At 41.4% G+C, this 27,870-nt stretch overlaps 2 protein-coding genes and 1 long non-coding RNA gene across 4 annotated transcripts; 2 read left to right on the forward strand and 1 right to left on the reverse strand.

Moving 5' to 3' along the window:
- Positions 1–2,907: 2,907 nt before the first annotated feature.
- Positions 2,908–24,734, forward strand: radil2b (Ras association and DIL domains 2b). 2 transcript variants are annotated; one of them, XM_058062498.1, is made up of 18 exons: positions 2,908–3,267; positions 4,807–4,985; positions 5,657–5,831; positions 7,160–7,392; positions 8,486–8,931; positions 12,447–12,737; positions 12,822–13,196; positions 13,274–13,311; positions 13,390–13,550; positions 13,688–13,800; positions 18,509–18,764; positions 21,195–21,367; positions 21,881–22,016; positions 22,090–22,268; positions 23,154–23,520; positions 23,593–23,804; positions 24,328–24,467; positions 24,552–24,734. In XM_058062498.1, exons 1-18 carry the CDS (start codon positions 3,164–3,166, stop codon positions 24,643–24,645), a joined length of 3,672 nt encoding a protein of 1,223 aa, XP_057918481.1. In that variant the 5' UTR covers positions 2,908–3,163; the 3' UTR covers positions 24,646–24,734. The 2 variants fall into 2 exon arrangements, with proteins under 2 accessions (XP_057918481.1, XP_057918479.1); XM_058062496.1 differs by having other exon boundaries at positions 23,154–23,804.
- Positions 22,704–25,352, reverse strand: LOC131109938 (uncharacterized). Its single transcript, XR_009120805.1, has 3 exons — positions 25,107–25,352; positions 24,549–24,669; positions 22,704–24,444 (listed from the first exon to the last, which is right to left on the reverse strand). It is a non-coding gene; the product is annotated as an uncharacterized LOC131109938 (long non-coding RNA).
- Positions 25,079–27,779, forward strand: LOC131109936 (sulfotransferase 2B1-like). The gene is made up of 6 exons (XM_058062506.1): positions 25,079–25,372; positions 25,734–25,945; positions 26,413–26,539; positions 26,621–26,709; positions 26,789–26,969; positions 27,332–27,779. Exons 1-6 carry the CDS (start codon positions 25,234–25,236, stop codon positions 27,439–27,441), a joined length of 858 nt encoding a protein of 285 aa, XP_057918489.1. The 5' UTR covers positions 25,079–25,233; the 3' UTR covers positions 27,442–27,779.
- The last annotated feature ends 91 nt before the right edge of the window (positions 27,780–27,870 follow it).

Consider the following 27,870-nt stretch of genomic DNA (forward strand, 5'->3'; position numbering starts at 1 on the left):
TCGTCGTCTCATACTGTTGTATTCATATTGTCAAAATTACCAATGTTAATATTGGTATGGGTAGTACTGGCTGTGTATTTACTTGGGTTTGGATCAAAACCAGAATGTGCAGTATTGCCCAACGCTAGTGTGCTGGAAGGACATAACAATAACATAAGACAATGTAACCATAGCAACTAAAATATATAAACTCAACATTATCACATTATTGCATATTACAGCAATTCATGTGTGGAGTATATTATGTTATTATAAGCATGATCAGTTATAAAAAAAAAATGGAGATGAACTGTGATGCAGCTCTGTTCTCGACTGCACCACGTCACCACGCCTAGACACCAAATAACAAGCCATGCAGGTATCATGGGACGATCCATGAATGTCTCTTAGGGCTAGTTGTTTTTACATGACTGAAGAGTTCTGCTCCTCCATACTCCCTTTTGGACATAATTAATCGTGCAAAATGTGAACATGTGATGTTCTTTCAGGTAACTTATTAAGCAAAAAAAATATCACAATAGCAAAACAGAAAAAACAGGAAGTATATCTACACGTCTTTGCAGTGAGTGACTGATAGACAACACAGACAAACTACACCTCATTCTGCTTTTGTTATGTTTTTACTGAGGCTAGTATCTTTTTACTGGGCCAGTATTTCTGTGTTTTTGACCTCAGGAAGCAGAAGTATAAAAAAAAGGCATTTATTTTGGTATTAAAGTAGGAGATTAGCACAAGAGGTGGGCTCCACATTATTGTTATAACACGTGTGCTACTAATCTCCATCAGTGGCTCAACAAGGAAAGAAAATCCACACCTTTTGCCTTTCCCTTGGTTTGGCAAGAGCCTGTATGGTTCCCCTTGTTGCCAAAATAAATTCCCGAAAGAAGAAATGGACTGTTGGAATGTAAAACTACGATGAACGGATGTTGTCAACACCAGTTGCAGATTTTTTTTCCTGATACAAGAAAATGCCGTATCTAACACGTGTGTTCATTCCACTACAGGAGATATGTCATGTTACACATCGGCATGGGATGGGATCGGTATTGGAAATTGAGAGTTGGACAATATCAGCCAATATCAGACATCTCTAATCTTCTTATTGCCTTATATTTGTATATTATATCATTTTTATGCTTGAAAATGTTTCATTTAGGCAAAACATACATAAATGTACATACTTGTTTTTCACTAATAGGCTGGATTCAACCATATAACAGCATCATTTATTAATTCAAGTGGTTTTTTTAATCATGATAGAGTGAAGCCACGAAATTCAAACCATGATATGGCGAGGGGGGGTAGCTGTGTATGTTAAACTTTGCAGTGTAATACCGAAGTGTTCTTTTATGCAGGCGTCCCTCCTTCCTTGCCCAGCAGGGGATCTGATTACCATGCTTTAAGTCCTTCTGTTTCGCTTGCCGTTTTCCAAGAGAACTGATCAGGGCTCGTCGGCAAATGATTGTGCATCGCTTGGGGACGCCCTTCTGGAAAACGAAGCAGAGATTGAGTGTTGTTCAAAGTTCTGTGTTGTGTTTACACTGCAGGAGGTGTCACAACAACTTTGGGTGTCAACTGTGTCCTGTTATGCAAGCAGGGCCTACACAAAGCTGCTAAGGCCCAGTAAACCCATTTTATCTGTCCATGCAAACCAGGAGGGGATTTTCCTCACACTCATTGGCCGTTATTTGACTGACAGTACAAATGATATTCAAATAAACCTAAAATGTAAAGGTACCATTGTCAAGCCATAACAACATATTTTGTGTTTACATTATTGCCTTGGATTTACATAATTTCTTATCGGAAAAACTGCTAGAACCCGACGTTATGGGATGGATTCATGACAAAAAAACAATGTTCCACTGTATTTGGATGACTATTTTACAAAGCCCAATGTTATTAAAACCATAAAAATATGTTAACTTCACAGGTGGACTGAACTTGTGTATTAATAACACAACAAAATGTACAAGATAATGATAAATGTACAAGAACTTTTGTATAAAAAAGTTTACATAAACTAAAAATATGCTAACCAGGGCATAAGCATTGGAACCTGTCTGTCAAGATATTTTATATGATTATAATAACGGCTTTCTGGGTTGGCCTTTATGTTCCACCAATGCATTGAAAGTAATTCATCAAGATACAATTGAGTTTGTTGGTGCCCTGTGATTGGTTGGCTGCCTCTCGGCCACAGTCAGCTGGGATAGGCTCCAGCGTATCCACACGACGCGAATGAGGACAAGCTGTGTCACAAATGGATGGATTGTTAGTCGAGTGGTTAGCGCGCAGACCTCACAGCTAGGAGACCAGGGTTCAATTCCACCCTCGGCCATCTCTGTGTGGAGTTTGCATGTTCTCCCCATGAATGCGTGGGTTTTCTCCGGTTTCCTCCCACATTCCAAAAACATGCTAGGTTAATTGGTGACTCCAAATTGTGAGTGTGAATGGTTGTTTGTCTATATGTGCGCTGTGATTGGCTGGCCACCTGTCCAGGGTGTACCCCGCCTCTCGCTGGGATAGGCTCCAGCACCCCCTGCGACCCTCATGAGGAAAAGCGGTAGAAAATGAATGAATGAATGAATGTTCTGCAGGCATCCACCAGATGGCGCCATAGTCTTGTTCTGCTTCTCTTCAAATAGCGTTGGTCAACACTATTTTAAAGAACACGCTTTTCCATGTATTGACGTTTTAATACGTCATAAAAGTGTACTACTAAACATGGCCAGTCAGTAATGCAAAAAAAATGAGCGAATGGTTGAATTTAAACCGTGATCCGTCCTCTTCGGAAGTCTTTTGGTGCCTAAGTGGGTGTGATTTGTGAGATGTGTGTGTGTGTGCTTGCGTGCACTTGGCATCCTCAGACAGTTGCGCTGTGCAAGCACATCTGGAGAGCAGAAAGCAGGTCCGTTTTCATTTAAAGACTACATTTGATCGGCCTTTGTGGAATGTTATTGCGATACTTGCCTGTTGTTATCCACTCTTTATCTTTCAAACCGGAATAAAGTGGGGATACCGAGAACAGCTGCTGCAACATCTGGATGGGAGAGGGGAACATCTGCAGGAGTGAAGCCCATCACTTCTCATAGGACATGATGCAACCACCAGCACTTTAAAACAATCTGGATCTGCATCAACCTGAAGTCTTCGACCGGCGATGAGCCACAGGAAAGTTGAGGAATTACCAAGAGGTTTACCTGGATCTTCTCTGAAAAGACGCGTCATGAGGCTTGGGAGGAAGTCCAGTGATGGCTCCTTGCAGTGAGTACATGACATGCTGTTGCGTTCAATGTTGCTTACAGTATGCAGCGCTTTTCTCCGAGCTTCTAAACTTGAGAATGACACTCATTCACTAGAAATTGTTTTTTTTCCATAGAATTTTGCTTGGAGGCTAACAAATGCATGTTGAAGCTCTTCCACTAACATGTCAGAATAAATTGAATTATTTATGGTTAAGACAATACAGCATGTTTTAGTAATCCAAGTATGCCAAGTTATCCTCATAAGAAATAATGGCTAAATAGAATTTACAAACATTTTGTTCTGTTGAACAACTATTCATATTCAAATGTAAACACCTTACCTTATAACTTTATTAGTAACAACACATACAGTATGGTGCCGCTGTCTGAAAAAGTGTTTACCCCCTTCCTGATTCCTTATTTGTTTGTCACACTTAAATGTTTCATATGATCAAACAAATGTAAATATTAGTCGATGACTACACAACCGTTAAACACACAACCGATATTAATTGTGATCTATCAGTCTGGAAAAGGTTATAAAGCCATAATATTATCCTCAAGTGTAAACACCTTACCGTATAACTTTATTAGTAACAACACATACAGTATGGTGCCGCTGTCTGAAAAAGTGTTATCCCCCTTCCTGATTCCTTATTTGTTTGTCACTCTTAAATGTTTCATATCATCAAACAAATGTAAATATTAGTGGATGACTACACAACCGTTAAACACACAACCGATATTAATTGGGATCTATCAGTCTGGAAAAGGTTATAAAGCCATAATATTATCCACAAATGGCAAAAACATGAAAAAGTGGTGAACCTTCTCAGAACCTTCTCAGCCTGCCAACCAAAATGACTATCCAAGACTCCTCCAAGAGGTCACAAAAGACCCCGCAACAACATCCAAAAAACTGCAGGCCACACTTGCCTCGGTTAAAGTCCATGTTCATGATTTCACCATAAGAGTTGTGGCCTGGTCCAAGTCCTGACTGAATCCTATTGAGATGCTGCAAGACCTTCATGCTGGAAAAGCCTCCAATGTGGCTGAATGACAACAATTCTGCAAAGATGAGTGCGCCAACATTCCTCCATAGCGCTGGAAGAGACTCATTGCAACTTATTACAAACACTTGATTGCGGTTGTTGTTGCTAAGGGGGGCCCAACCACTTAGGGGCATCACTTTTTCACACAGGGCCATGAATGTATGGATGCAAAAAAAAAAAAATCATAAATTTGAACCTTTGAACCATTGTGGTAAGAAGCTTACAGGCTTGCTGCGTGGTGCACAACCCTTCGTTGATGCATACTGGGAGCTAAGAGAGGAATGGAGGCAGAGCGTGGACAACAGGCATCTATAAACTTATTCAGAGCTCAGGCATAGCGGTTTGTGATTTTTACATACAGTATATTAGTCATGTAGAACTATTATGGTACATACTTCTTCTTTCACCAACAAAGTTATTGTTTCTTTTCCACTGGATCCCCAGTGATTTACTTTTATTGCTACAGCCTTGCTCAAGGGCGATTCTTTTCCCGTTTCATCATTCAGATCAAGTTCATCCACCAGCAGTTCGTCTACCGGCAGGTCAGCTGAGGTTGTGGCTTTCAGGCAGCCTGGCAAGGGCCACATCCGCCGCCACACCAACCGCCTCTCCGGAGTCTTCCTTCGCGGCCCGGCGTCTGGCTCGCTGTCCGCGGCCATGTCCGCACAAGTCAGGAAAACCAGCAGTATGTCATGCTCAGCTTTTAATTCACTCAATGAATAGTAGCCTTAATTCCAGCGTGTAAGCCGCTAACTTCTTTTCTGTGGCTTATTCAGTGGTGTGGCTAATCTTAGGCTAAATTCTAATCTCGTGACATCTCCTTTACTTCAGAAGTACTACTAAATAGTTCAATACCGTGCCGCTCGCAAGTCAGTGAGGAAACGGTAGTAGCCAATTAGAAGCTATTGACGACAGTCTGGCTCATGGTGTCATTTTAGTGAGAACAACACTAAATTCATCACACAGCAACCTAACACCCTAAAGTCCATCCATCCATCCATCCAGTTTTTATGCCGCTTATCCTTATGTCCTTATGTCCTTTATGTCGCGGGAGTATGCTGGAGCCTATCCCAGCTGACTTTGAGCAAATGGCGGGGTATATTTAGCTGCAGGCCATTCTTTGGACTCCCCATTGCATGTCTAAAAAAAATAAATATTTAGAATAAATGCATTTGGCATTTATTGCAAATGTGTCCAAAAGTTAGCGACACACTATAGATGCCATATTCTTAATCCATGTTTTATTTGTCCAAATAATTGATGCCCGAAATAAAAAGATGCAGTAATTCCGAATGCTTATAGAAGTGCTTTGCCTCGCCTGTAATGTTTTTTTTCCATGTCTGCGGTTGCATCCAGCGACTATGACAGATACGGTAATTGTGGACGACCCCTCCGAACTGTCCAATCAGTTAAGCGCTCCGGGAATCTTGAAGATCTTTGGAAGTGAGATCTGCAAAGGAGCCCACTACAAGAGCGTCCTAGCCACCACACACTCCAGTGCTAAAGAACTGGTCAAAGAGGCCCTCGAAAGGTAAGCGAATGTGCTATCATTGCATGGGTCTGTTTCCCATATGCGTCTGTGTGATTGTTTGTCCTTGCTTCCTCCATTTTTTTGCTCTAAATAATTTGGATATAAACCAGTCAGGCATGCACTTGCGGTTATACTTAATAAACACAGTGAACAAAGTAGACTTGATGCCCTGTCCATTACGTTATAATTCCAGCGTGTGTGCAAACAGTGTGTATGTGTGCCAAAAAGTCTGTTTAATAGCTCTGAAAATGTGTAGAGCAAACCACAGTTTTGTGTGAAAGACAGCCAGTGTTGGCAGGAATGCTCCCCCCGAGAGAGAGAGAGAACATGTATGCTAGTCTTTCAGCAAAAAATGTCACAAAATGATTAACACAAGTGAAATTGAACACATAGAACATTTGTTTTTGCATTATTGCATTACTGAATCAAACATCCCACTTATAGCTGAAATAACATGGAATAACATGGGTGTCCAAAGTGCGGCCCAGGAGGCTTTTTTTGGCCTTGCACATTCTAAAACCAGGGTCTCAAACTCAAATGCACTGGTGGGTGATTCTGGTAGTGATGGGACAAACAAATGCACAAATGAGCGCAGGATTAGTGGAATCGTACCAGCACCTCTGAGTTGTATTTAAAAGAGTTAGACCAGGGGTGGGCAAACTATGGCCCGGGGGCCACATCCGGCCCGCCAAGTGATTGAATATGGCCCGCCTGTTCTTTTTAAAGTATTTCATTTAAATTTACCGTACAACCTGGCATCATGGCTTGAGCCAACCTTTTGATGGTTGAAGTAGCTGTTTTATCAATATTGTTATTTGATGTGGTCTGTTGTTTACAAAGTGCTCCTGAAAAAAGGGCCACAAGCACAATAAAAAATAAAAAAAATAAATAAAACAATTAAAAAAAATAAATGAATTCATTCATTCATTCATTTTCTACCACTTATCCTCATGAGGATCGCGTGGGTTGCTGGAGCCTATCCCAGCTGTCCTCGGGCGAGACGCGGGGTACACTCTGGACTGGTCGCCAGCCAATCACAGGGCACATATAGACAAACAACCATTCACACTCACATAAAATAAAAATATTTAAATAATAATAATAATTTAATTTATAACGCACTTCAAATGAATGACCTCAAAGTGCACATATAGCAGATTGCATGACTCTTTTACAGATACAATAATTCCAGGTGGACAGTTACGTGTAAAAAACATAATAGTCTGGCCCCCCCTCAATTTTGTTAAACCAATGCGGCCCGCGAGTCAAAATGTTTGCCCACCCCTGAGTTAGACCTACTAAAAGTCTGTCCTCTCCACGTTATCCAGGTATGGTCTGGGAAAAGAAGAAGCAAACACCTACGTTCTTTGTGACACGATTGGCTCCATTGGAGAGCGTCAGTGGAAAACCGAAGGATTCCGAGTTGTGGGGGACAATGAGAAGCCACTCCTCCTACAGTCGCTATGGAAACCGAGGGAGGGCCTTGCAAGACGCTTTGAAATCCAGCAGCGAAGCCTGGTGGAGCAGCAGACATCTCAGGATAAAGACACCATCACTGCTGGTAGGGTGTTGCTGCATGGTGTCAACCTAGCGTACATCAAAGAACATTTAATAATAACTCCACAATTTCTTCTTTTCATTTTTCCAAATGCTTTTCCAAGCTAAAACTAGCCATTGCACTTTTAATTAAACCTCTTCCAGTGGTCCTCCCGCTTTTTAACACATTGCAGTGCCTGCTATTACAGTAAACCTCGGATATATCGGATTCAATTGTTCCCACTGGTTTTGTCCGATATAAGCGAAATCCGTTATATGCGTATACCGGAAAATGTCCGTTTTACGCATATATCGGATTTATATCCTGTATATGCGTAAATCGGATTTTATCCGTTATAAAAAGGCACTTCCTTGACTATGTTTCCAATGTACCTGGACACGCAGGCAACGCTGCAAACGCTGCAAATGACGTCGTATAGCGGCCTGTCACGATTCGGCGAATCGGAACGCCACGATGCGGCCATCCGATATATGCGAGGGAAATTTAATGGAAATGCATTGGAACGGGACTGGAGATTTTGTCCGAAATAGGCGAAATCCGTTATAAAAAATCCGATATATGCAATGAATTTTTATTGGAAATGCATTACAGAAAAATCGGTTCTTTTTTATCTGTCCGTTGTGAGCGAATTTCCGATATATCCGAGTCCGATATATCCGAGGTTTACTGTATAAAGATTTTGCATGGAAACAAAATCACAACACAAGGCATCGGAGAACTACTCTGGACTTTCCACAGAAACCAGTAGCACCGCATCATTTCTACTGGAAACACTGGCTTTGGTTGACACAGCTGTGGTCACAGCGTAAGAGTGCGTCCTGTTTGGAGTTGTGCTTGTAACGCCTGGCACAACACGTGATAGTCTATCCGTGTGGATGCCTGCTGGCTGTGGGTGATCAGATCAAGCTCTGTTTCCTGTATGCGGTTTCTGAACACACACGGCACCTAAACGCCAGGAAAAAAAACAGGTGTTGCCATTCCAACGCATTCCATTAGTTATGTGCTTAATGTATTTATATAGCAGGTTATTGACACAATCCATGTTTAATCTAATTCCTAAGCATTACATTTATTTATTTATTCTTCTTCCCGATAGGTATCAACGCCCAGGCACGAAAGCTGCAGAAGAGTCGCTCCAGAGTGAACTCCTCCCTCATCGAGAGAACAATCAGTCGAAGCCAGAAACTCTGGAGGAGTAAAAGTCAGATAGATCTATTAGATGTAGATACCAAGAAAGATCAGGATAAAAGTTCTCAGAATCAAAGAGAGTCCCTGAATGGAACTTCAGTAAAGAGCTGTGAGTGCCCAGAAGCAAGGCCAGAACAGAATGGCATTGAACTCGCAGTTCCCTCTCAGGGGGATGGAGGCTCGCAAGCCAAAACAGAGAACCTCTGTCCGTCAAGGCGAAGAAGTGAGCAGGAAGGAGAAGAGTCGGAGAGGGAGGAGACGGAAAGTAGCGATGATAACACCACACAGTACTCCATTCACCCACCTCACGACTGTCCGTACCTGCTGCTCCTCCACGGCTGCAGCTCCGTACAGGTAAGTCCTTCACTCCACACACACACACCACTTGTCAAGAAATAAGCGCTAAGTTTGGAGGGGGCTTTGAAGCAGGGGTGTCCAAATGGTTGCTACCACTGAAAGATGTGGGGGACCACTTTGAAACATTTATTCATTCATTTTCTACCGCTTTTTCCTAAAAGCTGCCTTTGGGTGAGTGGTCGCCAGCCAATCACAGTGCACATATAGACAAACAACCATTCACACTCACATTCATACCTATGGACAATTTGGAGTCGCTAATTAACCTAGCATGTTTTTGGAATGTGGGAGGAAACCGGAGTACCCGGACATGCAAACTCCACACAGAGATGGCCGAGGGTGGAATTGAACCCTGGTCTCCTAGCTGTGAGGTCTGACCCAATTTGATACATTTTGTACATTAAAGATGCTAATGCTAACCATTCATTCATTCATTCATTTTCTACCGCTTTTCCTCACAAGGGTGCTGGAGCCTATCCCAGCTGTCTTTGGGCAAGAGGCGGGGTACACCCTGGACTGGTGGCCAGCCAATCACAGAGCACATATAGACAAACAACCATTCACACTCACATTCATACCTATGGACAATTTGGAGTCACCAATTAACCTAGCATGTTTTTGGAATGTGGGAGGAAACCGGGGAGGGAGAACATGCAAACTCCACACAGCGATGGCCGAGGGTGGAATTGAACCACACGCTAACCACTCGACCACCGTGCCGCCCACTTTAATACATTTTGTACATTAAAGATGCTAATGCTAACCATTGGAAGTCAATATCTGTAACATAAACATCTTACCTTTTGTGTTACAGTTGATGAAGTAAATAGTTGGACTATCAAAGACTAGGTGGGATAAACACTAGATAGGACAGCTCTAGTCTGAGAACTTGGTGTGACTGGGTGTATGACTGGTGTTTTTTGTCCCACTTAGTCTTTGAGCATGGATTGATGAAGTTGGTGGCGATCCATTCAATGCCCAGAATGAATCAGAATATTGGTGTAGGCTCCAGCGCACCCATGAACGTTACTTCCAAAATATATTGGAATATATTTTTGTAGTTGCTGTGATCGACCCGACTGTTTTCTGCAGTACTACTCATGAGCACGTGTGTACCCCTTCACAATATCTAAATGGTCTGGGTTGTTGAATATCTTCAACAAACAGTATTTGTGAAGGTATGAAATCGAAAATATTTCTCAATTACTTAAATTAAAACTATTACTCGGTTTGTGTCTCTGTTTCAAACAAAGTTTAAACTATTTTTATTATTCTATTACTTTCTGGAAAAATCAGAACTCTATGTTGGCCCCGAGTGAAGAGGAAAAAAAGAAAAGAACGGAAAAATCATTGTAAGTCAGCAAAGTGTAGAAAGAACAACCGTCAAAACGCTAACCGGGAAGCTGTAAAAACACAACCATGGCACTGCTTCCTGTCTGATTACCAAGATTTGTAACAGACTCACACATGCAGGCCAACCGACGAATGCCCCTTACCACATGGGATCTTTTTTTGGCAGGTTGAAAAAAAAAAAAGTGTTTCCTCAGTAAATAATCACATCCATACAAGAATGTATTACTGAATGTATTAGCCACTAAATTTAAAAAGATTTATACATGCGTAGACCTCACCGGTCTATAAACTGTAGGTGTCCACGTCGTAATTCATTCATTCGTTCATTTTCTACCGCTTTTTCCTCACGAGGGTCGCGGGGGGTGCTGGAGCCTATCCCAGCTGTCTTCGGGCGAGAGGCGGGGTACACCCTGGACTGGTCGCCAGCCAATCACAGGGCACATATAGACAAACAACCATTCACACTCACATTCATACCTATGGACAATTTGGAGTCTCCAATTAACCTAGCATGTTTTTGGAATGTGGGAGGAAACCGGAGTACCCGGAGAAAACCCACGCATGCACGGGGAGAACATGCAAACTCCACACAGAGATGGCCGAGGGTGGAATTGAACCCTGGTCTCCTAGCTGTGAGGTCTGCGCGCTAACCACTAGACCGCCGTGCCGCCGTGTCCACGTCGTAATATGGGATATTTAGTGCATTCATTTCATTCAATAAACAGTCAATTTAATAGGACTCGTTAAACTGTAGTCTACCAGAAAAGTCAATAATTGCAGTTTTCCTCCTCCTGGCAACTAAAACTGGTTCTCTTCAAGTGTCGGAACCAAACAGGCCTACAGTTCCTTCAGCACACCCCATGGCAAATCAGCCCTCCATGATGAGTAAAGATGTGTAAATCGATACTGAAATATGGATACCAATACTAGATATTTAGGCTCTAAAATTGACTCTCAAATAAAAAATATTGAGTCATCTGAGATAATGTGGCACTGTTTGTACACAGACACACAGACAAAACCACACCAAAGTTGCACACCAAAACAATAGAAGAAGAATAACGCATACACACCTTCCATTACTATGAAATGGAATTACGTCTGCAATCACCCAACAATAAAAAACAATAAAATACTTGATCATTTCGATTTGAAAATATTCCCAGGGGAACTGGTTTGATGAATAAAGCACGTGGAGTTTATTTGTTCCGTATGAAAAGGCAGTCATGACAAGGGCAAAGTCAAAACACGATCCTTGCCAGTGCTTGCAGGAAGGAGCCTTGCTGAGGATAAAGCATTGTTTGTCTAATCCGGTTTCAGGTTCACACATTTTGGTCTGAATAAAAATGAAGTATACTTCAATTGCTTTGCTAGTATGGTTCCTTTGGTAAATTGGCCAAAGAGGCATTACCAAGACCGCCTGGGACATGGATCCCGGTCCGCTTGCAAGTGGACTCCTGTACTGTGTATGGCAAGTGTAACGCCAAAGTGTTTTTGGTGCACAAAGTGAGAAGAAAGCTCAGTAAAAAGCGCCACAAAACTACAGTAAACCTCGGATATATCGAAAATTCGCTCACAACGGACAGATAAAAAAGAACAATTTTTTCTGTAATGCAATTCCAATAAAAATTCATTGCATATATCGGATTTTTTATAACGGATTTCGCCTATTTCGGACAAATCTCCAGTCCCGTTCCAATGCATTTCCATTAAATTTCCCTCGCATATATCGGATGGCCGCATCGTGGCGCTCCGATTCGCCGAATCGTGACAGGCCGCTATACGACGTCATTTGCAGCGTTTGCAGCGTTGCCTGCGCGTCCAGGTACATTGGAAACATAGTCAAGGAAGTGCCTTTTTATAACGGATAAAATCCGATTTACGCATATACCGGATATAAATCCGATATATGCGTAAAACGGACATTTTCCGGTATACGCATATAACGGATTTCGCTTATATCGGACAAAACCAGTGGGAACAATTGAATCCGATATACGTATCCGAGGTCTACTGTAGTTCAATGCAAGCTCAGAAGAATAAAGTAGTCAAAGATACCTGATTCTGATTGTTTTGCTCATTAGTATATGTAAATTGGTTACATTACAAACTGAATGTACACAATGTTTTTTCATCTTCCGAACCATTTTTCTCCTTAGGACTTTGTCATCTATCTACTTATGAGTCCCAGCGTTGTTATAGGGCGACAAAATGAACCAAATAAAGATGCATCAAAGGTGGACTTCACCCTACTTGCAGAAGACATACTTCCAAAACACTGCAGTTTTCATCGCAGTACTGGTGGAGTGACCGTGCTCTGCCCTTTTCCGGATGCTGTGGTGACGAGGAATGGCAGCGTACTTAAAGGCAAAGTGGAGCTTCGCCCTGGCGATGTCATTGGCTTGGGTCAAAGCTACTTGTTTCTCTTCAAAGATCCATTGAGACACCAGGTAAATACAGTATATATTCACATTTATGCTACATTACCAATATACAATATGATTTCCTTTATTTTTGTTTTTTTCCTGGAAAAGGAAGTCAACCATGCTGGTTCTGATCCCAGCTTTTTTGGATGCGCCACATCTGCAATGACAAAAGATGGGATACTCTGCAACACCTGCATTGGCCTTCTTCGAGACCCCGACACCGCAAATTGCCTAAAGACAGCCCCACAATTTTTAAAATCACACGAGGGTCTCTGTCTGACTTTGAACTACCGCGTTGAGGATGAGTTTTGCATCGTGAAAAAAATAGTTGCAATGGGAGGCAGAGGCGCCGAAGATGTACCGCCACTCACTGTTGCATTTTTGCTGTCCATGTGTATTCAGTATTCTGCCTCACGTCTCCCTACGTCAGACCTGAGAAGACTCCTGCTGCTTATTGCAAGTGAAATTGAGAGTGCGGTGTGGGTGAGTAGTGTTCAGTGGAGTAGTAGTTGTGTCATTTTTATCCAATATCTGATAAAAATCTGGACTGTATTTTTCAGGAGCAAACTAATAATTTTGCTGCGCTTCAAAAGGAAATGTAAGTTTTTGTTTCTTATTCTAGCTGTTATTTATGTAAACGCCACATCTCAAGTCTGGATGTCCTGCATCCTTTCAGCCCAGAGGACATGATATCAGGACTGTCTCCCCTAGTGGTATGGATGTCAAACAGCCTGGAGCTGCTCCAGTTCATTCAGAACCAGTTGCCCCTCATCTTAGAGTGGAGAACCATAGAAGAGAATGAAGATGGAGAGCAACAAGTTCAGGGGAAGAATTTAGGTCAGTTACATTTTGTGAACTTTTCTGACTGGATATGTTGATCATGGTCGTGGTAGATTGGATTCCAAATGCTCAATTACGACACTTCATGTATGACTTTTGTAGCAATAAGTGTTTTGCTGTTGCTTGCTTCCCAGTCCTGCTGGAGTTAAAGCTGTCCTGTGTGCGCTCAGCCACCGAAGAGACCATAGCCGCCCTGGAGGAGGTCATCATGCTTACCTTCCAGCAGTGTGTGTACTACATAACCAAGGTGCAAGCAAAGTTATATGAGTCAACTCTTTGAACATGTGGTTTATATGAAGTAATATGAATATGAAAATATATGAATACTGAACCACCCTCGGCTATCTCTGTGTGGAGTTTGCATGTTCTCCTCGTGCATGCGTGGGTTTTCTCCGGGTATTCCGGTTTCCTCCCACATTCCAAAAACATGCTAGGTTAATTAGCCACTCCAAATTGTCCATAGGTATGAATGTGAGTGTGAATGGTTGTTTGTCTATATGTGCCCTGTGATTGGCTGGCCACCAGTCCAGGGTGTACCCCGCCTCTCGCCCGAAGACAGCTGGGATAGGCTCCAGCAATCCCCCCAAGACAACTGGGATAGGCTCCAGCAACCCCCCAAGACAGCTGGGATAGGCTCCAGCAACCCCCAAGACAGCTGGGATAGGCTCCAGCAACCCTCCAAGACAGCTGGGGTAGGCTCCAGCAATCCCCCCAAGACAGCTGGGATAGGCTCCAGCACCCCCGCGACCCTTGTGAGGAAAAAGCAGTAGAAAATGAATGAATGGATGAATGAATACTGAAGTAATTGTTATGACATATCCTTACCAGGGTCAAGGGAACGCTGGAGCCTATCCTAGCGGACTATTTTGCACCTTGAACTGGTTGCGAGTCAATCAATACTAAGTGTGTTGGGGAAGTGTGTGCATGCTTTCAGCTTTGCTTGTGTTTGTTATTGTTGGTCACATCATGATGAAGGTGGTTGTTGGACTTCATGACTGTTAATTTGCTGTGAAACAGTATGGCGTCTTATTACATTCTATGTTCCGGTAAAACTACCATACGGTAAATCAGCTACAAACCATTCTTGCGTTGTAATTTTCTCTCTGTGTCCACATTGACGAATATAGAAGAAAAAAAAAGGAAAATAATGAGTGACAGGCTGAGAATAAAGGGCCCAGTTAGCTGCTGACAGCTTTCAAATGGAGCCATTGGCCACAACTGGGAAACCAACACTAGGCTCATTCTGAATGTGCCGCGAGACAAGACACCGAGCGCCTTTGTGTCGATGCTGTGTGTCGATGGAGCTCGGCCAAGGCCTTGGAACTGTTGCAGTGATGTCTTTGCTTGCTTGTGTCAGAACAAATTCATTAAAAGTAGTAAGCCTATTTTTCTGATAGACTCTGAACAGTCAAAATTTTACAGTAGATACTACAAATATGGATCTAGAAAACTTGGAAAACAGTAAAATCATAATTGCAACTAGTAATACTAACAATGTTAATCTTACTATCAGTGATAATGATCTGTCCATATCTACCTAGGACATATTTTTACGTCTACTTCTGATGACTTATGGTGACACCGACCTTCACGCGCCGTTCCACAAACACAGGCAAAGAACAGCAGCAAGTCATGTGAAGTATAATATGACGACATCGTTGGCTTAATAGGCCATTAGAAGCCAGCGTCAAAGTCTCGGATTTCATGCCTATTAGAAGCCAAGTGGATTTGGCTGATTTGGGGATTTTGTTACCCTGTTTCCCTTGCAGGAAGCAAGTCACTGATACGTAACGGTATCTGTAAAGTGGCCATAATAGCTGCTGTCTTTCAAGCTGAGGGCAAACATTAACTGCCCCATGAATGAGAACCAATTTATTAAACGTCCTCACCTATACCATACTGAATATAACAAATATTTTCATTAAACTCAAATGTATTTATTTTAAACTTGAGAAAAGGTTTCATGCAGAGTGGGACAAAGTAACAAAACATTGTTGATTAATTAAAATTAATTACTTTCTGAAAAAATTCAATATGCTTAGGGACTGATAATGGACAACTATATTATATTTAAATAATATTTTCTGATGACACATTCTGAGGTATGCTTGTATTATGTTTTTTAATACAATTTTATATTATTTAAATGTAACATTTAATATTATTATTATTTTTTATGTTGTTTTTTTCTCTTAATTTTGACTTTATTAAAAGTTTTTTCCTCATAATTGTCAGGAATTTGGCCTAAGTCAGTCTGGAACCTGCAGAGTCACTTTCAGTAACAAAAAAATATTTATTAAACACAAGGGATCCAAAGTAGGGCAAAGTACAAACTAGAGCCCAAAACAAGAAGACGAAAAAAAAAAAAACACTGCGGCAAAGGGCTAGCAGGCAAAACACGGGAGACAAAGTATAACACAAAACAAAAGGTCGAGCAGGGAGAACTAACAAGTAGCAACAAAGAAATCACTGCAGGACGGGCAGGTACTTACAGGTACTTGCAGGTACTTGCAGGTAATGCTAAAAGCCAGAAAGCCAAGCAGAGCGGAGGGCATGTAGCATGAGGAAGGCATGAGGGACAATCTGGCGACAAACCACACCTGCTTCCATGCTTAAAAAGCCAGAGAGGTAATTGACATCGGGGGTCTATGAGAGGACCCCCTCCTGCCAGTCAGAGGTGCGCTACAACAAAAGTCATAAAGCAACAAAATAGTTATTTACTTTTGAAATGATTTGATGAGTAACAGTGGAATGTTGAATGTTTTTAAAGGACCCACCAGCATCAGTCAAGCTCCTGGAAAGGATCAGGTGATTATGAGCAACTGCTGGTTACTTTGATTGGCTGGTTATCTTTGGGTTTCAAGGCGAAGCAGATAAAAGGCTTCACCTTTATCTTTGTTTCCCATGATTTCAGCCTGAAGGAAACACTTGCCTATGTTTCCACAGACTGGTTATGCAAGCTAGGGTATGTCATCCATCATGCTTGTCACCCCCGGCAGGATGAGATCCTACTCTATGCTTGATTTACGGACAGAATTAGTTAGGAATGGGATGAAGGATCCATTGTCAAGAAAAGGCCTCTGTCACGGTCGGTCTCGAGAGCTTTAAGGTTCGACCCCAGGATGCAGATTTACTCAGCAGCAGAAGAATAAAGCAACTCAGGATTTGACTGACAAACGATAATGATCCCACACGGGGGAGAAGCACACACCTGAACTAAATACCAACACAAATTAGGGACAGGTGTGGATGATAGGCAACGAAGGAAGCCAGGGCAAAACAGGAAGTTAAATACAAAATAAGAGTGTCCATGCAGAACGGAAACCAAAGCCCAAGAAGGTAACACAAACAAACTGTCACATGGGAACCCACACAGGGCGTGACAGCCTCACATTTATTAAATATGGAATATGATTAATATTCAAGTTTACTATGTAGTCAACCTTATTAATGTCTGTATTTTATGGAATACATTCATTCATTAATTCATTTTCGCGAGAGGCGGGGTACACCCTGGACTGGTGGCCAGCCAATCACAAGGCACATATAGACAAACAACCATTCACACTCACATTCATACCTATGGATGAATTTGGACTTCCCCAACACACTTAGTCGGGACAAATTGTTGTCTATATGTGCTCTATGATTGACTGGCAACCAGTTCTAGGTGCAAAATAGTCCGCTAGGATAGGCTCCAGCGTTCCCTTGACCCCGGTAAGGATATGTCATAACAATTACTTCAATATTCATTCATTCATTTTCTACTGCTTTTTCCTCATGAGGGTTGCGGGGGTGCTGGAGCCTATCCCAGCTGTCTTGGGGGATTGCTGGAGCCTATCCCAGCTATCTTGGGGGGTTGTTGGAGCCTATCCCAGCTGTCTTGGGGGGTTGCTGGAGCCTATCCCAGCTGTCTTGGGGGGTTGCTGGAGCCTACCCCAGCTTTCTTGGGGGGATTGCTGGAGCCTATCCCAGCTGTCTTTGGGCGAGAGGCGGGGTACACCCTGGAGTGGTCGCCAGCCAATCACAGGGCACATATAGACAAACAACCATTCACACTCACATTCATACCTATGGACAATTTGGAGTCGCTAATTAACCTAGCATGTTTTTGGAATGTGGGAGGAAACCGGAGAAAACCCACGCATGCACAGGGAGAACATGCAAACTCCACACATAGATGGCCGAGGGTGGAAGTGAACCATTTTATGGAAGTTTCTAACGATATTTTATACATAATAACCTAATGTGGTGGTTATTGTTGCAGCAGGAAAACAACAGGCGTCGTTAATGACGAGTTATTTCACTGCAAACATTTGTTAACACACACAGATTTAATCCAGACTTGCGGTCGGACTATGTTTATTTACCCATGATGATGAATGCAGAGTTCTGAAAGGACCGATCCTCGTTGTTTGGCTCCACTGAGCAACATTTTCCGATCAGATTGCAAGATTAGTGTTTTGCCCATTTCCATTGTCTGATGTGTGATGGACGCAGTGGCTTGTCTAATTCCCTTCAGCCGCCTACCCGGCCGGGGCTTTGCAGGGAAAGTAAGATGATCTGCTTAGAGTGGATTCTTTCAGAACTCTTCACTCAGCAGTCTTGTTGTAGCACCCGGGCCAAGCCCACATCAGCCACATTCAGCTTTTTTTGGAATGTGGATCGAGCGCCAGTACTGGCCTTGGAAGCATGGTGGGCGTAAGAGTGAGATTGCCGGGGCAAGGGGATGTCTGCGTACAATTAGCTCAAACAGAGCTGTCATTGTCCGACCTTACTCTGCGGAGAAGCAAGGACCTTTGAGTGAACGGGAAGGAAAACGCCCCGGGTTTTTGCTGATTCCCCAGGTTTTGTCAGTCTTCTATCAATAATGTTTGTTAAAAGAAGAGAGGAAGTTTGGTCAAGGCAACACCACTGAACACTTCACTCACTTACCTCCTTTGACCTTTATCCAGGTCCTGTACCCCATCCTGCCGGCCTTTTTGGACTGCAACCCATTTGAGGAGGATCCCGATCCTGGCGAGGGTGCTTCAGTCCCACATCGCAGCAGGCTGAGGTTCCCTGATGAGATCCAGCAGATTGTGGCAGTCCTGAATGAGACCCAGAGGTTGCTATCAGATTATCAGCTCCACCCTGAGATTTCCACACAGCTCATTGGATACCTTTTCTACTTCATCAATGCATCACTCTTCAACTTACTCATGGAGAGAGGTACATCGGCACCCCCGCACATACACGGGCAATCTCAAACTCAATTTACCTGGGGGCCACCGGAGCTAGGTTCTGGGTACAGCGGGGCCGCATCATGTTTCCAAAAAAACCCAAAACGCATTTATTAAAAACTGAAAAAAAAATCAATAATTATAATAAAAAAACTATCTTCAATGCTTTTGCTTCTGCAATACCCTACACTTTTTCAGTACTTTGGTTCCGGTTTTCCACACCAAAATATCTGATAAAACATTCCACTGTTCTCAAATATCTTAATTTTTATTTTTCTATACACAAAATAAGATTTAAAAAAATAAATAAACAAATTAAGAATAAAGACAATAAATCAATCAATCAGTAATAAATAAGTAAAATAATAATAAAACAGCAAATAAGAAAAAACGTAAGAAACCACATATGTACAGTTGGTAGAGAAATTATTTTTTTCAGATTCAAATGTACAGTATTAACAGTTATTTAACCTTTAACATGAACATTAATGAAACTTAATCATTTTACCCAATTAGCAAATTAGCATCGTACTCAGTTCCATCTTCCGTTTTATTCCAAATCATTTCCTGCATTTATTTGTACCCAGCGTCATATAAGCCTTTAGCTTCATTGCTAATCCAAAGCAAAACAGGGCGGGGTAACAGGGTAGGGTAACAGTATGGGCGGGGCAAAATCATGTTAATTGTGTCCGGTGTGCACACAGCTTTAAGCTGTCATTTCAACATTAAATTTTGGTATCAAGGTGGGGGCCTCAAAGTAGCATTTCGCGGGCCGCATTTGGCCCGCGGGCTGCAAGTTTGAGACCCCTGCTATAGACAATCGGGTATAATAGTGTCAACTATTGTGTAAACAAATGGCCAAACTACTTGTAAACCGCTCTGAAACGATTTCTAAAGCTTTGGGACTCCAGCAAACCACAGTGAGAGCCAATGTCCACAAATGGCAAAAACATGGTTCTCCACTGTACCTTCCCAGGAGTGGCCAGTCATCATAAGAACAAAAGAAAAAATATGGAAAATTACAATTCAGCTAATGTTTTATTGTTTTAACACTTTAATAATTAAGAAAAGATTATTCCTATTAATTTATTTTTACACTTGCATGGCCACTAAAAGGTTAGAATTATACCAATCTTTTCTATTTCCATTCATTCCTATGGGAAAGAATGTTTGAAAATCCCTCCAAAAGGGATGTCAACATGTTTCCTGGAAAGGATTGTGTTTGACATTAGAGGTTCCACTGCATCACATGAGATCATCGTGGCACTGCAGCAAAAGTTGGAAACCCCCGATACAAATAAGGCCTTATGTCTGTCGTGTGTAGCGGCGTGACGAAGCCACCGATGTTCATCATGATTCTATATGAAAGCGTCTTAGGAAGACTTGAGGCGGTGCTTCAAGCCTGCATTCACTCACTCAAGCTTGACGGTGAGTGTTTCTGTCATTAAAAACCACATGATAACCCAACAAGACTGAAGGAAATGGGCTGCATGCATGCATGCATAAAGGGGTTGAGATTCGCGTTTCTCCACTGGATCATTTGCTACAGCATCCAGCATTTATGAACCGCAATTATTTGCAGTGACTGTACAGCTGGGGGTGTTCCAGCATTTTCCACTGAGGGTCACATGCTGAAAATGAAAGTGTTTGCCCCCTTTTTCTTGTTCATATCATCAAACAAATATGTAAATATTAGTCAATGACAACACAACTGGGCACAAAATGCAGTTTTTAAATTAAAGCTTTTATTATTTATGGAAAAAGAACACCCAAAGCTACATGGCCCTGTGTGAAAAGCACTTGTTCACACCAATACGCTATGCAGTATTTGTATATTTCAGGAAAATACTGCATCTCGGTTTTCTGAGCTAGGTGAAAAAACATATTATTAATATGAATTTCAGACTTTGGGTGTTTTTTTTCTTCTTAAATAAATAAGTAAATTGATTTTCCTAATCTTATGACTTGATTACATAATATTTTATTTTTATTTTATTTTTATTTATTTTTTTTTTACACTTTTTCCCAACCTAATTTTCAAAAAAATTACAACTTGATTTTATTTGTTTTTTTCCTCATAATTTTAGGACTTTTTTTGCTATTTTGATTTCTCAACCTTTTCAGAATGAAAGTCTAAAACGCCAACAAATATTCCACTACTGGAATTCCCTTTACAATCACATTTATTTGCATATGCTCAGTGGATGGAATAATGTATTTATTGTATTGTTGACTTTAAGAAGACTATAGCTTTAGCCCACAATTTGCTTAAACTGCTGTTTTTCTGTCCTGGTTGAATGAAAGACAGATGCGTCTTTAAATATGACAGCCAAGTCGGTCATAAAAAATGAGCTCACTAAATCGTCTTAGCTCCATTCTGACTATTTTCAAAGATGGCTTTCTTTTGATGCGTTTGCAGGCTCTGAGCCCGGTTTCTATCAGTGGTCTACCGGCATGCGCTTATGGACCAATCTTGACTTGCTTCTGAGCTGGTCCCAGACCACCGGATTGAGAAAGGTGGCTTCTGCGCACACGCACACACTCTCATCGGCTATTAATCTTCTTGCTACGCCGAGGAATCATTTACAGCAGGTAAGATGATGCACTAGAGACGGCTTTAGTTAGGTTCGATATCGCCCTAGGGGTCCTTTGTGGCCTTGGCTTGGTTTTTTGTGGGGGTAAATAGGTAAATATTATTATTTTAAGATGTACTTCTTTAATAATTTATACAAAAGTTCTTCAATCTGACTGGATGTTAATAGATGCATTCAATGAGGCAGATTCTGTGGGAAATGTTGCACTTTCCCTAAGCACACTCACTGATAATGTCAAGTATTTAGAAGTCAAAGTCTGATTAAAGTCTGAGTCAAGTCACGTGTTATTGACGTCAAAGACCAAGTAGAGTTGCAGGTCTTTCAGGTTATTGTCAAGTTGAGTCCAAGGTCATCGAAATTGGGACTGAAGTCCACACCTCTGATTTGGAATGTACGGCCGCACTTTGGAGACCCCCTGCCACAATATAGCAAATATTAGAAATAAACGCATCACAATTCTGCTCCACTCTATCTGGTGGAGCTCCATTTTCCATTTTTCCTTCATGTATAGGCGTCTTGGGTGTCGCTACGATCCGCCTTCCCTGCCTTGAACGCAGCTCAGCTGCATCACCTGTTAAGTCTTTACATCCCAGCATCTCCCTCTTGGACTCCATGTCTAATGGACCGAGCAGAAGCACACAACACCGGTGAGAGCGCAACTCTCGGATTGTCAAATCTCGTCAGATCTTTTCTCTATTTCGATGTTTCTTCCATTCCCAGATGACATCCTGCAGAGTTTTGACACCCATCATCCTCTCGTGCTACCAGATGAGGATTTCCAGTTCATTTTGGGGAAGGCAGTGACGGATTCATCCCTGATTCAACAATTAGACAAACTCAAAGTGTCAATTTCCAACCTGTCTAACTCACAGTCCCACGGCGTCTCAGCTATTGACCAGGTAACACATATAGAACACATATAATGACTCTTAAAGTTGGACAATGGTAATTCAACCTAAAGGTTATTAATACTACTCAGGTATTGTGTTTCAAATGTAGAAAACAAGTGTATTTATTTTTGTTTAAGTTTGACGTAGTATGGCAACAGTCCTTCTGAAAGATACTAAAAACAATGAATTTTTCCATGGACCTAATGACCCATGACAACTGTTGTATATAAAATGTGTCAATACACAGAAATATACATACTATATGTACCATATTTATATAAGTCAATCAGGACCAGTTGAAAAATTGCAAGAATTTTCATTTTGCACTGTTGGATCTTTAGGATGTTCTAAGTAAAATAAGTTAAAATGCAGAAAAAAAGAAACTGAAGTGAGACAAAAAAATAGTTATATATAATAACTATATATATAATAATAGTTAAACAGTTATTCAGCTAGACAATAGCATAAAAACATACCTGGGTGGCTGAATTGGGGTAAATTAACACATATGCAGTTAGTCAGCAAGTCCAGGTTCACCAAGCTCCCGATCTCATTCTACTGTATATCACTCATTCTATATCAATTTAACGCTTGGGTTCATTTTTTTTTTCAGGAGTCCAGGAGTAGCATATACTTTAGTTGTCATGAACAAATAGTGACCTCTTGTGGCTGTCCGCGGTACTGTTCACTTCTTAGTTCATGTCAGTCTGTATGAATTAAAAATATTTAAAAATATGTTACATTATAACCAAAAATGTTTTTTTTCATTGTCAAATATGAATATGCCTGTATAAAAATGTATAAATATCATTCCTATCATCAAAATAGTAGAAAAAATGACTGAAAATGAATATTTTTCTGGATCTCAGGTGGATATGTTTATATATATTTCAGGGTGTCATCATTCCCGTGGAGAAGAAAACAATGGACACAACAGCGGTCCAAATGCTATCATCTCAGAAAACAGTCCACCATCGCCAATCATCCTCTCTTTCACCCCCATGCCCGCCCCCCGCCACACAATATCTGCATGACTTCAGCTCCTGTGGAGCCCTCCTTTTGTCCCAGAAGCTTTGGGATCTGCAGACCAGACAAACGGACACCACTGAGAGGAGGAGGTCGGCACTGGACCCCTCGTGTCTCCTCACCCCACCCAACACTCCCCTCATCATAGATCCTGTTCATTTTCCCAGAGAAGACAATGACACATTAGTGAAGGTTGAAAGTGACACACGTCCCTGTTTGGCTGGGCACAATGAAGGTACCTTAGGAGGTCACTATATTCTTTTCCTCTGGAAAATAACTTTATATGTTTCTATTCCTCTCTCCTTAGATGGATTCGTGTTGGAATGTCTGACTGCACTGAATGATGACCGTGGGAATCCAGATTACACGTGTATGAAAAGGATTTTTGAACTTATAGAGGAAGAGGAAGAGGAGGCGGAAGAGATGAACAACCATTTTGATGACAACAATGATGAGATCTTCAGTTTGGAGATACAGCGTAATGAAAGTGGTCTTGGTCTCGCTCTAGTTGACACACGGGTTAGTGAAGGGAATCCTCTTTCTTATCAGTGATGGGAATTCCGACTCTTGGGAACTGGTTCTTTTAGGGGCGGTACGGCGGAGGAGTGGTTAGCGTGCAGACCTCACAACAAGGAGACCAGGGTTCAATTCCACCCTCGGCCATCTCTGTGTGGAGTTTGCATGTTCTCCCCGTGCATGCGTGGGTTTTCTCCGGGTACTCCGGTTTCCTCCCACATTCCAAAAACATGCTAGGTTAATTGGCCACTCCAAATTGTCCATAGGTATGAATGTGAGTGTGAATGGTTGTTTGTCTATATGTGCCCTGTGATTGGCTGGCCACCAGTCCAGGGTGTACCCCGCCTCTCGCCCGAAGACAGCTGGGATAGGCTCCAGCACCCCCGTGGTAGAAAATGAACGAATGGTTCTTTTTGGATTTTCCCTCAAATGAATGTATAATGTAAAATATCATAAGGCCACAAAGTGCCCCAGTGGTTAGCGCGTTGACCACACAGTCACTACATAGTTGGACCTCATGTTGCAGGACCTCCCATTGAAGGTGAAAGGCATCTTCATCAAAGCGGTGCTTCCTGACACTCCTGCAGCCCGCTGTGAGAAGCTCCAACCAGGAGACAGGATCCTTGCCGTTAATGGAGTCAGTCTGCTTGGGCACCATTGCCAAAAGTAAACAGAACCACATGTATAAAAGCAAATACATTTAAAATATGATCACATAATAATGTTTTAACTGTTTTGATCTCTGACCAGTGCCAAGGAGCTATTGCAGTCGTCTGGTGACAGGCTGAGGTTACTGATGGCGAGATCTGATTGGATGGCCAAAGCTGTACAAACGGACTGCTGACGAGTATTTTGGTCTGTTATGTTCCTGTCAATAAAATATTTTATACCAATCTGAAACATACCTGTCAATGTTTGCATTTGAAAATCCTAATCAGAATAAAACACAATACTGTATATCATTACATCATCAACAAAATCGTAAAATGATTCTCTTTAAGATTTAGCAGCATAGCAAATAGATGGATGGAAATAAAACTATCACGGCAAAACCAGCAACAATACAGAGCCTAGGGTTTGTGCAAAAACCTGCACAATATTTGACACTACTTTTATACCGTTTATTAATAATTCCATAACACTTTTGAGCGCCATTAAAGCGTCACTTCCTGGTACAAAACATGTTGGTGTACTCTGACAATGTTTAACACATGCTGCACAGTTAAAGCAGACATTTGGCAAAGAACAAACGATACATTAAAATATCGATGTCATGCCACGAGAATCGATCCAATACCGACATACCCTCGGTGTCGTCTGACGTCAACGGAAGACAACAGAAGTGTTGAAAATCTCAGTTGGCTAAAGCGACAACTGCTGGATTTGTTTTTTTTTATTTGTACAACTTTATTTGTACTACGTACTTTCTGCAATGACGGAAGACGACCTGTACACAGTCTACAAGGGGGTCTTGTTGCCCACCCTCATTCACCCTCCACAGAGTCTCAGGCGCTACGAAGCTTTCACTTTCCGACCAGATGATATTCTCATTGTGACTTACCCCAAATCAGGTAACAGTTCTTACCTTCGTATTCATAACCAACAACATGTCCAAAACAGTATTTCAAAACTTGTGTCATCTGTATATACTTGGTATATGCGCATGCGTGCTGGGTATAAATGGGTAAATGTAATTAGTTGCTAGTTGCTAGTTGTATGCTAGTGGTTAGGGTACAAATTCGTCAAAATATCATAAATTATGTACCTTGAAAGTACTTTACGCTCCCAAACGTTTTTTTTTACCTAGATACCTAGTTTCAGCCCGAGTTTCAGATGTTTGTGTTTCGGCAGTTAGTCCATTAGTAACACAATGTACTCACTACTGATACGTGTAGATTTGTTTTCAGAATAAACAATAATTTCACTATTTAGGTACGACATGGATGCAGGAGATTGTTCCCCTCATCGTGAGCGGAGGAGATCCTGCTTCGGTGGAGACCCTCCATAACTGGGATCGTGTTCCCTGGCTGGAAGAGGCTCGTAGTTGCAGTCTCGATCTTGACGCCAGGCCCTCTCCACGCATGTTTACAACACATTTCCTGCACCATATGATGCCACCATCGTTCTTTCAAGTTCGACCAAAGGTAAAACTTCATTTATAAGTGAGGCGTATTGTACCTGGTCATGCCTGCATGGGGCTTTATTGCTTTTATTACTTATTACAATGTTCAATCTGGCAGTGGAGGAGCAAGTGACGTCTAAAAAAAGTCTGGTGTTTTACTAGTGACACCTAGTGGCCAGTGGAGACTACAACTATATACAGTATTTGTATTTTAGTTCATTCACAATATTTTGTGCTTAAAATGCTGAATTTAGGCCAACAATACGTACATTAACTTAAATATGCATTTTTGGACTAATAATAGGGCGGAGTCAACCAACGATGAACAATCATTTATTAATAATTACTAAGAATGACAAGTGATGGAGTGAGAAACATCTGCACATAATAGTAATGATTGAAAACTACAAGGAGTGTACAAATGCTTTAAATCAATGTAAATATTTAGTGCACTATTGATCAATATATTGATCAATATATTTCCTGCAGGTCATCTATGTCATGAGGAACCCCAAAGATGTATTTACTTCAACCTTCCATTACCATCGGATGGCCTCCTTCCTGCCTGACCCCGAGCCACAGAGCAACTTTCTTAACAAGTTCCTTGAAGGAAAAGGTTATTCTTATACAATGTTCCCTGTATGATTGTGACCTAAGGCACTTTTTCATAACAGGGACTGATACGTCTATTTTCCAGTTATGTTTGGCTCCTGGTTTGACCACATTAAGGGCTGGCTGAATGATAGAGAGCGGATTTTTTACATCTCCTACGAAGAGATGACAAAGGTGAGGACAAAAACAAATTGAAAACGACGTGATATAATAACCACTGCAGAAAGCTAAGATGATGCTTCTCCCATTGAAGGATCTGATTGACTCTGTGGCTAGAATTGCTGTGTTCTTGGAGAAATCTTTGGACAATGTCATGATCGAGAAGATAGCAGAGCGGTGCCGGTTTGAGAACATGAAGAAGAACAGCATGTCCAACTACTCCGCAGTTCCCAAGGAAATCATGGACGACACAAAGTCTGAATTTCTCAGGAAAGGTGCGTTTGTGCCATGTTAGTTGGTGTACAGCACTAGGACAACATAGAAGTAGTGCACCTAGATCAGGGCTGAGCAAACTATTTCCACCGAGGGCCAGACACTGAAAAATGAAAGGATGCAAGGGATACGTTGATATTTTGTGAAGCAACACATGGAGATATGTTAAGTAATGCAAAAAAGAAAGAAAAAATGCATCTCAGCTATATGATCTACTTGAAAAAGTGTATTATTAGTATGAATTTCTGTCTTTTCCCTTTTTCCCTTTCCAACCAAAACTGGTGCATGTTAGCTCTCATTCAAATACTGATGATTCTTTAAACTGCTTTATTATGGGGTGTAACTTGTTGTTTATATGTTTCAGGAATAGCCGGAGACTGGAAAAACCAACTAACAGCAGCAGAAGCAGAGCATTTTGATGCTGTTTACAAAGACAACATGAAAGATGTTGATTACAAATTTGCTTGGGGATAAAAGCAAAACTTATTGTGGGCAAGGTGCCAAATGTAACCACATACAATCAATCAAATACTAATGAAATCAATTAGCATAAAATTAAATCAAACAAAAAAAGCACAACACAAAGTTAAACACACAAAAATAAGTCATTTGTTGCTAATTTCATACTAAATGTGCATTGTATAGCATTGCATTTACAGTACATATTTGTTATTTGCCCCTCCTCGGCCAGTACTAATATTTATTGCGTCTCATCTTAAACCTAGAACAAGTAAAAAAAATATTTTAAAAATTGTTCCATTACACAGAATATATATGTGCACAAAATAAATGCCATGTCGTTCAACGTAAAATGATTCATATTTTCTACGGTTTTTGTGTCCGCGAATGCACCACTATTATCGGGATAGCATGAGTTAAGTTAACCAGTACCAGTCAGTCTAA

The sequence above is a fragment of the Doryrhamphus excisus genome, chromosome 22, assembly GCF_030265055.1.
Source record: "Doryrhamphus excisus isolate RoL2022-K1 chromosome 22, RoL_Dexc_1.0, whole genome shotgun sequence".
In the NCBI taxonomy this organism is placed as follows: Eukaryota; Metazoa; Chordata; class Actinopteri; order Syngnathiformes; family Syngnathidae; genus Doryrhamphus; species Doryrhamphus excisus.

Coding starts and splice junctions, on each gene's coding strand:
- radil2b (XM_058062496.1), top strand. CDS start 3,164: ATGAGCCACAGGAAAGTTGAGGAATTACCAAGAGGTTTACCTGGATCT. Junction 13,197..13,273: donor AAATTGAGAGTGCGGTGTGG/GTGAGTAGTGTT, acceptor TGTATTTTTCAG/GAGCAAACTAATAATTTTGC. Junction 13,312..13,389: donor GCTGCGCTTCAAAAGGAAAT/GTAAGTTTTTGT, acceptor GCATCCTTTCAG/CCCAGAGGACATGATATCAG.
- LOC131109936 (XM_058062506.1), top strand. CDS start 25,234: ATGACGGAAGACGACCTGTACACAGTCTACAAGGGGGTCTTGTTGCCC. Junction 26,540..26,620: donor CAAGTTCCTTGAAGGAAAAG/GTTATTCTTATA, acceptor TCTATTTTCCAG/TTATGTTTGGCTCCTGGTTT. Junction 26,970..27,331: donor GTCTGAATTTCTCAGGAAAG/GTGCGTTTGTGC, acceptor TATATGTTTCAG/GAATAGCCGGAGACTGGAAA.